General features: G+C 38.5%; 1 protein-coding gene across 1 annotated transcript; it reads right to left on the bottom strand.

The window, feature by feature from the left end:
- Positions 1-12,085: 12,085 nt before the first annotated feature.
- Positions 12,086-12,648, bottom strand: LOC118838602 (60S ribosomal protein L11-like). Its single transcript, XM_036745943.1, has one exon. It carries the CDS (start codon positions 12,646-12,648, stop codon positions 12,112-12,114), a length of 537 nt encoding a protein of 178 aa, XP_036601838.1. The 3' UTR covers positions 12,086-12,111.
- Positions 12,649-13,278: the final 630 nt, after the last annotated feature.

Raw genomic sequence — 13,278 nt, 5'->3', positions numbered from 1 at the left:
GGGAAGTAGGGCGGTGAGGGGGGAATGGGAAGGAGGTTTTTTTTTTCTATTTTTAAAATTTTTATTATTTTTATTTTTAGTTTACAACATTCAGTTCCACAGATTTTGGGGTTCCAAAATTCCTCTCCCTCCCTCTCCTCCTCCCTACCCCCCCCCCCAAGAAGGCATGTAATCCAATGAAGTTTCTATATTTACCTTCATATTGAACTTATTTGCATAATAGTCCAGTTGTAAAGAAGAATCATAACCAATGAAATGAATCATGAGAAAGGAGAAACGAAACCAAAAAAGAAGGAAAAAAAAGAGAGCAAATAGTTTGCTTCCATCTGCATTCAGACTCCATAATTTTTTCTCTGGATGTGCACAATTTTTTCCATCATGAGTCTTTTGGGACTGTCTTTGAACCTTGCATTGATGAGGGGAGTCAAGTTTATCAAAGTTAGTCCTTACAGAGACCATGTGTCTGTAATCGTGTATATTGATCTCCTGGTTCTGCTCCCCTCAAGGGAAGGAAGTTTTTGATAAGGAGAGAACAGGGTGGGGAATTGGGGAAGCTGAACAACTTTCCAGAAACTCCTTTGTTTGGTTTTCTTCTTTATCTTAGTGTTCCTCCAAAGAATTAGAACAGTGTATTGAACATATTAGGAACTTGATATATGTTTTTTGAATGAATTTCATTATTTTGTTTATTTATTAATGTATTTTAGTATGGCAGTATTATGAAATCCTAGGACATAAGATCGACACATTCATGTGTAATTATGAACATGCCAAAGCAAAACATAATTTTTGACTAATAGTTCTATTTCTTCTCCTCTATTGCCATGAATAATCAATAGTTAGCTTCTATCACCTAGAGAGCTGTAATGACATGAACTATCTGAGTTTGCATATCTTCAAGTATTACATTTAAGAAAAAATTTAAGTTTTTCAGGGTGAGGTTATGAAGTGTTTATTAAAGCAGAACCTTCAATGGTAGCCAAATGTTACACCTTCTGGAACACTGCTTAACCACAAAAGCAGAATATGTTTTGTTCTTCAAATTAAGCAATATATTCTTTTGCTTTATATGAAGTCAATAATAAATCAGTTCTGTGCAAATCCCAGCCTACGCCATCTATGAATGGTTTCCAAATTCCAGATAGTGATTTCTGGGAACAGCATGCAAAACCTCTTCATGTTGCCATATATAGAACCCATTATTGTTTCAAACATACCTCTACTGTGTTACCCTTGTCTAGATGTCTGCAAGCAGTGCCCTAGATCAAGGAAACACTTTGTCATCATGCAAATCATTGACGATTTTGAGTTGCCATATACCACACTGCAAACTTAACATTCAGCTTTCCCAGTCAGGCTCTCCAGGGATTCAACTCACCTCTTTGTGTTTGGGTTTCCATGCTGACATTAAGGAAAACAATAATGTCACTCTACTGTAAATCCATCTTTCTGTATTCCACACTAATTTTAATATTAACTCTCTCCTCAATTCCTCTCCCCACACCAAGTGTTAGACTCTTTTTTTTTCTTCCCTTTTACAGGGCTGAGTTTTCCAAGCTTGTATTTTTAAGCACTTCCAAAATTTCTCTTAACATATGTTGTAGAAAGTCTGTCCTATTAACAGAATCCACTCTTTCAGAGACTCACAATCCAAATAGTCTTTCAGATATTTTTCTAGAATGTACAGTAAAGTTGTGTTTTGTGTTTAGCATTGTTTTAAGATCCATTTTCTTGGCTCTGGATCTCTTAATGTCAGCTTCCCAGAACCCAAGTTCAACTTCATTTTCATGGGAAGGTCTAATTTGTTTTTCGACTTAGGAAAATGTATGATTATCTGTGCTTATGACTACAGTGGAAATGTTAAACTAAGGAGTAAGACAATTTTTGGCAATTGAGATTCTGATTTCTACCTTGTTTGAGTTTCACCAAGGAAAGTCCACTTCAGATAGAAGACAGGCATGGAGTTGGAGGAGAGGTTCTTAACCATTTTGGTGTAGTGGAGGCCTGTGGCAGTCTGTTGAATCCCATGGACCTCTTTTCAGAATAATGCTTTTAAATGCAGAAAATAAAACACATAGAGTTACAAGGGAAATTAAAAGTTATTGAATGTAGATATTTTGCCATCCAAGTTCAAAGATCCCCTAAAATCTATCCAAACACCCACTGGGGGTCTGTGAACCCCTGGTTAAGAACCTCTCCTGGTTAGAGGATTAGGTCTAGCTATCTCCAAAGCAACTGATACAAAGCTGTAGGTCATTAGAAATGAGTGGTTTGTCCTATCCACAACATTCTTCCCCCAACTTCTTCTTTTCCTAGGTTTCATGATGAAGATTTCTCTGAGTGGGAATCTCTGGAAAGAAGTCTTCTTTGAAAACTATTGCTTGTCAGCATGAAATTTAAATTTCTCCTACTGTATGAAGTGAGGTTCATAGAGGAAAAGTTTTTTTTTTTTTTAATCAAGACACACTACAATGCAGCCTGCTGTCATTAATCAAAGAATCTTCTGTAGTCCTAGTTGTGATTGGGTGGTTGCATTATCTGTTTCCTAGACTGGAGCCAAAGTTTGAATTTTGATGGATTTCTACCAGGAAGATTGGAAACTAACCATAACCAGTGTGGTCCTTGTATATTTTCATGGTAGTCTGTTAGTATATCCTTTAAGAAGTCTGAATCAAGGCTCTCAATAGTCAATAATCACTTCACTGAATGAATGAATGAATGAATGAATTAACAAAGCAAGCAAGCATTTATTAAGCACTTACTATACTAAAGCACATACCATACTAAAGGGTATGGATGCAAAAAGAAAACTATGACAATCCTTGCTGTCAAGGAGCCTACATTCTAATGGTGGAGACAACACACATGGAAGGTTTTGGCTACAGGTCAGAGGGCAAGGTCTTATGGTCCTCAGTGTACAGCAGCAGAACAGATGGTAGGGCCTCTTTTTAATTGTCATTTTCACTGACAAATCATATTAGCTTCTGATGTTGCATTGTTTGACATGCCAAAGACTTTGGAGACAAAAGCTTTCGTTTCTGGGTCTGCAACAGATGAGATTGTAGCACCTGTAGGAGTAGTTGCAAGGCTGCATTTCCATAAGGGTTGCCTCCCAGGATTATAGCTAAAGAGAGTGGGCTAGAAGCATTGATATTTCCAAGGTGCTGGGTTTAAGGACCTGAGCTGTCTCCATCAGGGTCTTAGGTCAAGCTAGTGATGGGAACAGTAGGGTTGGGTACTCTCACCCAACTAGTTGTTAGTATATAGCTGTTGTTGGGGCAGCTAGGTGGCACAGTGAGTAGAGCACTGGCCCTGGAGTCAGGAGGACCTGAGTTCAAATTCGACCTCAGACATTTGACACACTTACTAGCTGTGTGACCTTGGGCAAGTCATTTAACCCCAATTGCCCTGCCTTCCCCCTCTTAAAAAAAACATTAAAAAAATATAATGGCTGCTTTTGTTATATTAACTTTGTATATTTATATTAGCTTTGTATATCTATATTAGCAATATATATTGCTTTTGTTAAAGCTGTAACTAGGGCAGAACGATTAGAATTTTGTTCTGTGGAGCTGAATTGGAGAATGCTGTATTTAGAGGTCACTGACAGAACCTGCTGCCCTCTCATAGCCCAGAAAGAGCTTAGTACCTAGTTATCAAGAATAATTAATTAAAATAGGAAGTTAATCAGTGTGTTGGGAAGGGCTCCTCCCCTGCCCTGTTACCTATCCTGGGTATTATCTTCCCCAACAGTGGCCTTGCTGTTGGTCTCTCTTTTCTCCCAGCCACAGCTGAAAGTGAGTTGAGAATGGTGTGTACTAGGCCCTGACTGTGGAATTTGATCCCAGTGCAAAAATTCCTAGTTACAGCTCTGTATTTTGTCAGAAACTATTAAATTGACATGAGAAACTCTGAGGGTCTTCCCCTCCTAGACTGATTGTTTTGTGAAGGCAAACTAGGCCATCTTTTGCCTCAACTCTTACCTAGCTTTTAACTACTGAATGTATGTTGCCTCCTGAGACCTAGGAAAGAGCTCGGCTTAAAAAGGCCAAGGTCTCCCACTGCTCCTGGGCCATTGCCGGTCATCCTGACCTATGCCTTGCTACCTATGTCTCCTCTGATGATTCTGGAGGAGAGAGTGAGGCTGATGATTTTGCACAGCTCTGCCTCACTTAAATCCAATTCACTTTCAAGTAAAGAGATCACCCTGCTGATGTCATCAGCCCTCTTGGAGAATGAGGGACGAAGAACAACAATAATTAAATTGGTTTAAGGTGAAATGAAAATCTAGAATGTAATTTAGGATGATTAATTTTGGCTTTTATCTTCACCTTAGTTACATGAAGGGCATCATTTCTGCTGCCTCTGAGTAGATGTTTTTCCTCCTGCTTGCTGGCTGTTGAATGAATTTACCTCAGACATAGAATCATAAACCTAGAACGGGGAGGGATCTCAGAAGCCGTCAAGGCCTACCCCATTATTGAACATGATTGTGAACACTGAACATGAACAAGATTTAACAGAAGAGAGAACTGAGGCCTAAGGAGGATTTTCATGACTTTATTTCTTCATTAAAGTGAGGCAAAAGGACATGCTTTAAACTTTCCTCTGGAGATTTTGTCTTCATTTCTACTGCTTATATAGAGGGGGTCACAAGCTATTTGGTATTTGAAGTGCTTTGGTCTCCTGTCATGATTTTATGGCTTGAGGATATGTTGGCGACATCGGCCACATGCCTGAAGCAAGTGGTGACAGAAACATATAGACATATTTAATACCTGTTTCAAAGAGCCTTCTATTGCACTTACTATTCTCTGTGCCATATGGTTGGAACTTGTGATTTCATCAATGTGGGGGAACTCACAGTGTGGAAACTTCCTCAACTAATGTTGCTCAGCAACTGGTTTGCAGTTTTGTGTGTGAAAGGGTTGCTTGGGACATTGAGAGGTTAAGTTACTTGTGTGCTCATGGCACCTCTGTGTATGTGTGTGTGTGTGTGTGTGTGTGTGTGACAGAATTTGGGCACAGGACTTCCTCATTCCAATCTGACAGTCCCACGTGCCATTCCACTTTGGCCTGTCAGCATTTTCTTATTTTAGTTTCTCTCTAGTTATTTCATTTGTCTAAGCCCAAACTCTCCAGCTAGATTTTGATCTCCTTGAGGGTAGGCTTTTTTTCTCATGCTTCTTTAAATAAAACCTTTCTCCCAACATTTAGCAGAGTACTGGGCACACAGTAGTAGTATTATAAATGCATCTCCATAACAGGGATCAGACCCCTAACGTAATACTGTCCATGTGTAAGGAAAATGGGAAAAAAGAACCTAGCTTGGGCTCTGAACCCTAAGCTTGTCTTTCATGTTTGGGATACTAATATACAACTAACTCCCCAAAGTTACAGAGACTGGGAAGTTTCCTAAAGCTAGACGGTTCTCCAAAGGAAGCTCCTGGTATGGAAACTTCTTCCAGTGAAGCCAGTCAGGAACTGCTGGAGTGCAAATTCTTTTTAGTGATGCAGATCAGCAATTCTTTGGTAATTTAGAGTTACAGACTCTGGTACACTCTAAGTTAAGTGACATACCCACTATCATATGTAGCTAGCATATATCAAAGGCAAACCCAAATGTTCCTGACTAACAAGCATAAACTATTGTTGACTACTCCATGCTGTCTCTTCGATACACTCTACCAAAATGGGATTTGGGACCGCAAGCCAGAGAGGGGTCAGTGAAACCTTGGAGAGAATCCTATTAGAGTAGGAATGACTTCAGGATGAGACCCAATGTGTCTTCTTCCTCAAGCCTTTAAAAGTTCATGTTATGGTACAATAAAGCTAAGAAGTGAGGAAAAAGTCTTCATAATTGGACTGCAGGGTCTCTTAGTGGTAGAAAAAATAAAAAAATAATTTTTGGATCTGCTGAAACAGTGGTTTGCTTAGAAAATTCCTAAGTAATGCAGTTAATGACTCTTGGTTCTAGGAAAAGCTTGGAATGTATTTCAGTTTACTACAAAAATAGCGAATGGTACTAATAATGGACATCATTTGTGTCTTGAAATTTAGAAAAAAAAGAACTTGATAGTTATACAGATTTATGAAAACAAATTATGAAAAAGGATATTTCCAGACAATTAAATGATATAGCTTTTTATAGGCCTTTAATTTATAATGCCACTTGTGAATTTCAGAGAGAGCTGACTTGGAAATCAAGATAGCATTCTAATTAGGACAGACCATTAAACAAGACACTTTGTATTTGATCAAAGAACACCTGATTACAATCTTCTTACATATTTTACTCTGATCTCAGGAAATTATCTATCAAAATATCAACCGAAGTATAATACATGTATTATTTTGTTTAGGCTATAAAAAGCTTGCCATCCAAGTTGCTGGTTGGGTTTTGTAATTCCTCCTACCCAACCCTCCCCCTCCCTCAGAAAGTGCCAATTTTCTTTCAACAACTCAATCAACTGATTTCGGTATATTTCAGAGTAGATGCTGAAAACTATTTTTACAATTTACTTTTCATAAAATTATTGATTTAGAGCAGGAAGGGACCTTCAAGGTCATCAAATTCAACCCTCTCATTTTACAAATGAGGAAACTGAGGCCTAGTAACATGGATGATTAGCTCAACATCATGCAGGGAATAATTAATTGGCAAAGTCAGGATTTAAACCTACATTCTCTGACCCCAAATCTAGTGTTATTTTCTGTGTTCAGTCATTTATCAGATTAAAAAAAACATTGAAAGATATCAATAACATTTATTTTCTTAAAAACTTTCACTTAATAGGATTTTCAATGAATAATTTTTTAAAGAAGGGTTACCTACCTGAGAAGCTAACCAAATGTTTTCTCTACTCCAATCTCATTTTCTTACCTAGGAGGTAAAATGATGAAGTAGTTTACTTTTTAGGGCTTTTTATTATGTTTTCAGGGCTTTCCTCCACCATTCTTGCCACTGCTTAGTTGCTCAGGGCCCTCATACCTCACACGACAAAATCCCTCCTTAGGTTTTCCATTCTCCTGGGTAAGGTATAAAACTACTCCTTCCTCTTTCTTCAGCCTGTAAAAATTCCCTTTCCATAGGTATTATCTTAGTTATCAAAGTGGTCTGATAATATAATTCACACAAAGTATTAGTCATTCTTCCAGGTTTAATGTGTCACCTACTTGGTGGTTTTTTTTCTTTTTTTTTTTTTGCATTTTAAAAGAATTCGGGGAGAAATTATTACTCAAAGGCACTGATACTTAATGAATCTTCAAATGCTAGCTGGGTGGGAAGTTATATGGGAAAGGGAGACATCAATGCTTTTTATCTCAAAGCAATGTAAAAAGCTACTCCTGGCCTTGCCACAAAGTAGCTGAAGTAGTGAAGTTGTCTCTCAAGTCTGTGTTTGGAGACAGTCATTGTATTTTCTTAAGACCTAGTTTTCCTCCTTAGTAAAATGAAGGGGTTGGACTATATGGTCTCTAAAGTCCCTTCCACATATAATATTCTATAACTCTCTGACTCAAAAACTGCCCATTTAATCTACATGCAAGTCTGATCCTGTCTGGGCCTGAATTAGTAAAGTATGTGTGTGTGTGTGAGGGTAAGGAGAGGGATTCTTTATAACAAATCTCTTATCCCAGAAATGCCTGGTTTACTCCTGGTCATACTCCTTTATGGGGAACAAATCTATAGGGAAAATATAAATACCCATAGAGGATAGGGACTGTCTCTCATTGAGAATCTACCCATGTGTTGGGGAGTAGATAAGAGAGAAAAAGGAGAAGGTACATGAACAGACATCTCTTCCTTTAAGATTATGGGGCCAAGGCAGGCTTCCTGCTTCCCCTGACGCTACCATGAGACAGATTTTTTTTTTCTGGTGGCTGCTACCCATCTCCCCTTTCTCTCCCCATCCCCAAAATCTCTTCTATCTGCCCTTATAGTTCCCACAATCAGCAACACACTCTGTCCAGTCTTCTCAAATACATCAAACACTATTACAAGCAGTGAGAATAGAAAAGATACAGGCTGGATACAGGTATACATTTAGAAATATTACACTTATGGTAGACGGAGTCTAGCTCCCTTAGTCTTCAATTCCCTGTCCAGACCACTTTTAGTTTGCTGTCCCTTTAGCCTGTACACTTTAATCCTAATTGGTTTGTGTTCCAGGTCCATAACTCCTCTGCTTATCTGCTAAGTATTTTCTTCCTGGTTTTCAGTTTCTACATTTCTTTTCCTCTAATTGCCCTTGGCCTCCCAGATTACCTGGATCCCCCTTTGATCTGTCCATTTCTCACTCACAGCTATTTGATCTCTGCTGCCTGAGATAGACTTCTCTTATTTACCCATTAACAATTAACCATGTGTACATAGAGCAAAGACCTTAGCATGATTACACCAAAGATATCTTACATTCAGACATGTGCCCTGCTGGCTGGTTTTCAACAGGAATAAAAAAAAATTATGGTAACATTGGACAGATCAATAACATTTCCTCCAGATTACATAATACTTTTTTTTTTAAAGATATGATTGGATCTCCATGGGCAAAGTAAATTTAGAGTAAGGCAATAGTCCAGATTGTCTGCCTACAATGTACCAACTCACTCATCATTTGATAATATGGTACAGAAGCTAGTCTAAAAAATAAATCTCTTGCCAAAATCTGTCCAGAGATGGAAAGAAGCATGATGTCACCAACGTTGTCACTGTCCATCTTGGCTATTGGTATCATTTTTTGAGATGTTGTCATATTTTCTTTGCTATATATGTTAGAAGAAAATAGATGATGAAAACATAGTTCTTAACCTTCCCACTTGAGCTTTGGTAGCTTGGTGCTTCTTTAAGCTTCTGACTCTGGCCTTGACCATTCCAGTTGGATTAAAGTCCATATTGATGTACTTTGTCCAGGACCTTTCACATAAGCTTATCAATCAACATTTATTAAGTGCCTACTATGTGTCAGGTACTGTGCTCAACACTGGCAATACTGAGAGGTAAAAGACAATCCCCTCAAGGACACCTCAAGTAGCTTACAGTTTAATGGGGGAAATGACAAGCAAACAAATATATTAAAAGTGAGCAATATACAAGATAACTAGGAAACAATTAAAATAAGGAAGGCACTGAAATTAAGAGGGGTTGGAGGAAGTTTCCTTTCAAATGTTTTAGCCACTTGATGTTGCGTAAAGAGCACCAGCCTGGGAGTCTTATAGACCGTTTAACTCATTGTGTGGCACAGGGGAAGCCACTCTTCAAACCTTTCTTTCTATATCTGTAAAATGGACATAACAATGCTTGTACTACATTTTTCATGGGGTTGTTATAAGGAAAGTGCTCTGTAAGTCTTAAAGCCTATAGAAATGTAAATTGGCATCATCAGTATTATTAGTCATATTGCGGCAGTCACTGAAGTTTCCTTTATATTGTCAAGAAATTCTTGTCTCCATTGAGGGCTGAGCTATCTCAAGTCTTCCTTCAGAAGCATCTTCATGGTGTTTATGGGTATAACTAGCTAAACTCCTACCCAGCACTAATTTGGCCAAAACTGAACAGAGCTCATCTCTGCAAGATCATTTGCTACTATCACCAAGTGATAGCTACATGCAGAGAGCTAGAGTGTGAATAAAAATGGCCCAGGTCAATCATCATTACAGAATGTCTACAGACAGAAATCAAAGAAGGGGGACAAAGTAGTACTTTGGATGTCAACTGAGTAAGACAAAAAAGAATCTTTAAAGTCTAATGTTTTCAAAAGAGAATCTCCCAACAAGAAGACTAAACTTCAAGTCAGAAAAGAAGTATTAGTCCTCAATTTTACATGATTTTTGGTGTGTATTATTTCCATCCTAGATGCTAGAAGCCTGGACTTCTCCCAGATAAAAGAACTGTCATATGATCATGTGACTGCAATTGGCAAGTTTCAACAAGAAAGTTTGGCAGATTTGCGAACAGGATTAACATATGTTTTATATATGTGTGGGTAGGTGTATATATAGCTAACCATCTACATACATATATGTACATTTATTTATTTATAACCTCTAGTTAAAGTCTTTAAAATTAATTTAGATGCATTTAGGTAAGTTATGCAAATTAGCACTGGTTTAAAGGAAATATAAACTATACTGACAGGCAGCCTGGTGCAATGGAGAGAAAGAGCTGACCTTGAAGTCAGGAAGACCTGGCTTTACATTTTGCCTCTGATACATGCCAGCTTTGTGATTTTGGACAGGTCACCTAATCTCAGTGCCCCTGGCAACTCTCTGAAATGGGAAGAGGTGCTCCTCTGCCTTGGTAGACAGTTTCCTCCCTAAGAGTTCTACGTACTAAAAAAAAAAATCACAGATATTTTTCTCTAAAAGAAAAGAAGCTGACTATTTTAATTTCATTTGCTGTTCCTTTCACTAAAGACAGTCATTGACACAGATCAGACTTTTGTTTCTTTATGCAAATTTGAATTGGTCATATGATCATGTGATCGCTGGATTTAGAGTTTAATGATTTAGTCTAACCTTCTGTCCTTTTGCAGATGAGGATTAAGTCTACAGCCTGTCACTTCCACTTCACAAAAGTTCTAATGCAACTGTTGATTAGAGACTGGGTCAGGCTGTAGTTAATATTGTGCTCGTTATCAGAATAAAAATAAATGTCATAGGATTTAAGAACTAGAAGGAACCTTGGAAACCATCAAGTCTGATACTCTGATTTTACAGTTAAGGAAACTGAGGCCCAGGGAAGTTGAGATTTAGATATTAGTTAGTCTAATCTCCTAAATATATAGATGAAGAAATTGAGGCTGAGAGGTCATGTGACTTGCTCAAGGTCACACTTAGGGTCGGTCAGTGACAGAACTGGGACTGGAACCTGGTTTTCTGAGTCCTAATCCAGTCCTTTTTTTTTAAATTAATATACCAGATTTTCCTAATGTTTCTATTACTTTCTTGAACTAAGCCTGGTAGATATTTAAAAAATTAACTTTTTTAGACTACTGTACTGGAAATAATTTTGTGCATTTCATTAGTAAACTGAAAGTATCTAATCCGCTTCTTGGTAGTAAGTTAAGTATTGGGAAGTTGGTTTGTTATTTATCACTTCTTAGAGTTCAATTACAAGGGCTATTAATGAGCCATGGACCCTGCTTTCATAGAGATTGTGTTCTTGGCCTTCAAACTATGACCACTCAAAAGGTAAAGGGTTTAACTCAATTACATACTATATTTATGTATCATTAATGACCAAATTAACCTATTTCCATTCAATTCCAAAACACTTTTTGAATGTCTTATTTTTTTTCTCACTGCTTTTGCCTTATACGGAAGAGTTGTTCTGTTGTGGGTTTTTTGGTGACTCAAGGTGACATTTTGGTGCTGATAAAACAAGGATGAACCCTGCAGTTGTGGCCAGGAAAAAAAACAGTCATGGAATAGTTTAATTGTACAGTGATAATGACAAAAATACATTTTCAGCAGGATGCCATTTGATCCCTATTGCTTAATAAATGGTTATTGAACAATGGATGAATGATGCTCACAGGGAAAGAAGATGGAAGAAGTGTAAGAGAGAGAGTCCTTTTATCCTTTGAACATTCATGTCAGCCACATCCCATGCCTGAAATGGACTCCCTCTCCATCTGTGATTTTTGAAATCTTTCTCTTCCTTTCAGGTCCAGCACAGGTGCTATCTCTTCAGTCAAGTTTTCTCAGATCACTGCAGCTAAAAGTGCTTTATTGTTCTTCACACTTCCCCACAGGAGTTTGAATTTCTTCTGTGCCTTTATCAGATTCCATCTAGTACCATTGTTACTTGTACACATCGAAGAATCAGAATCACAGAATCTTAGATATGGAAAGCACCTCAAAAGCTTTTTTCCCCACAAACACACCTGGCAAGTGGCTAGTCACCCAACATTTTCTTATCCCTCTTTTCAATTGTAAGCTCACAGAAGGCAGTGATTGGGTTTTTTTTTTTTCATTTCACAATGCAAGGCCTACCATGATGCCTTACACATAGTAGGCACTTGATATATGCTTATTAAGTATCATCGTTAACTTATTCAATAACAATTACATTCTTTTTTTTTTATTGACCTTTTAATAGAAAACAGGACTTTATTTGCCAGGAAGGATGATGCCATCGTACTTCTGCTGGAACCAGCGCATGGCTTCCTCTTTGCCAATTTTGTGTTTGGCCCCAATGCAGCCTGTCCTACGCTTCTTGTCTGCAATGCTGAACCCGGGCCTGCCCAGCACCACATAGAAGTCCAAGCCGTAGATGCCGATGCTTGGGTCGTATTTAATCCCCAGATCAATATGCTCTTGGATACCAAAGCTGAAGTTGCCGGTGTCTGAGAAGTTATTTTTCCTTAACTCGTATCCTCGCACCTTCAGTCCCTTCTCCAGAATCTCTTCAGCTTTGGCCCCACGGACTGTACAGTGAACGGCGATCTTCTCATTTCTCCTGATGCCAAAAGACCTGACAGTATAGCGAGCTTTGGAGAACACTGGGGTTTGGCCCGTGAGCTGCTCCAACACTTTGGCTGCCCGGGTCAGTCTGTCTCCACTCTCCCCAACACAGATGTTGAGGCAGAGCTTACGGATGCACAGTTCCCGCATGGGATTTTCCTTTTCACCTTGATCTTGCGCCATGGTGAAGAACCGGAAGAGAGTAACAATTACATTCTAAAGAAAGACAACTTTGCAAGACATTGGAACTCTAATGAATGCAATGACAAACTATGATTCTAGAGGCCTAGAGACGAGACATGCTATCTGCTTTCTAACAGGTTGATGATGGACTCAAAATGCAGAATAAGACACATTTTTGGACATGGACAATGAGGTAATTTGCTTTGCTTTACTATACATATTTGGTACAAGGTTTTTTCTTTTCAGCTCAATGGTGGGGTGTGGGGGCAGGGTATGAGGAAATGGGGAGAGAAAATAAATACTTATTAATTAAAAAACTTTTAAAAATTTAATTGTCAAACCTTGGACCACTTCTACTTGAGCTTCCCCTCTTCTGTATTGCTCTGAAATCTATTCTTTTTCCTTACCCCAGTGTCCAATCACTCCAACCCTCCCTGCTTTCCCAGGCTCTGGCCTTACTTTACTCCCTTTAAAATCTCTACTCCTTAGTTAACCAGATCAACTTCACCTTGCACTTGACCCTTGAACCTCCTGCCTCATTGTCCTGTTTTAGTACAACCCTTTTCAGACCCTAAATTTGGTCTTCAAGAACCTGTGGACCGCAGCATGACAACACTGTCCATGGGGTTT

The sequence above is a fragment of the Trichosurus vulpecula genome, chromosome 2 (assembly GCF_011100635.1).
Source record: "Trichosurus vulpecula isolate mTriVul1 chromosome 2, mTriVul1.pri, whole genome shotgun sequence".
Classification (NCBI taxonomy): Eukaryota; Metazoa; Chordata; class Mammalia; order Diprotodontia; family Phalangeridae; genus Trichosurus; species Trichosurus vulpecula.
This window is presented reverse-complemented; position numbering and strand designations above follow the sequence as displayed.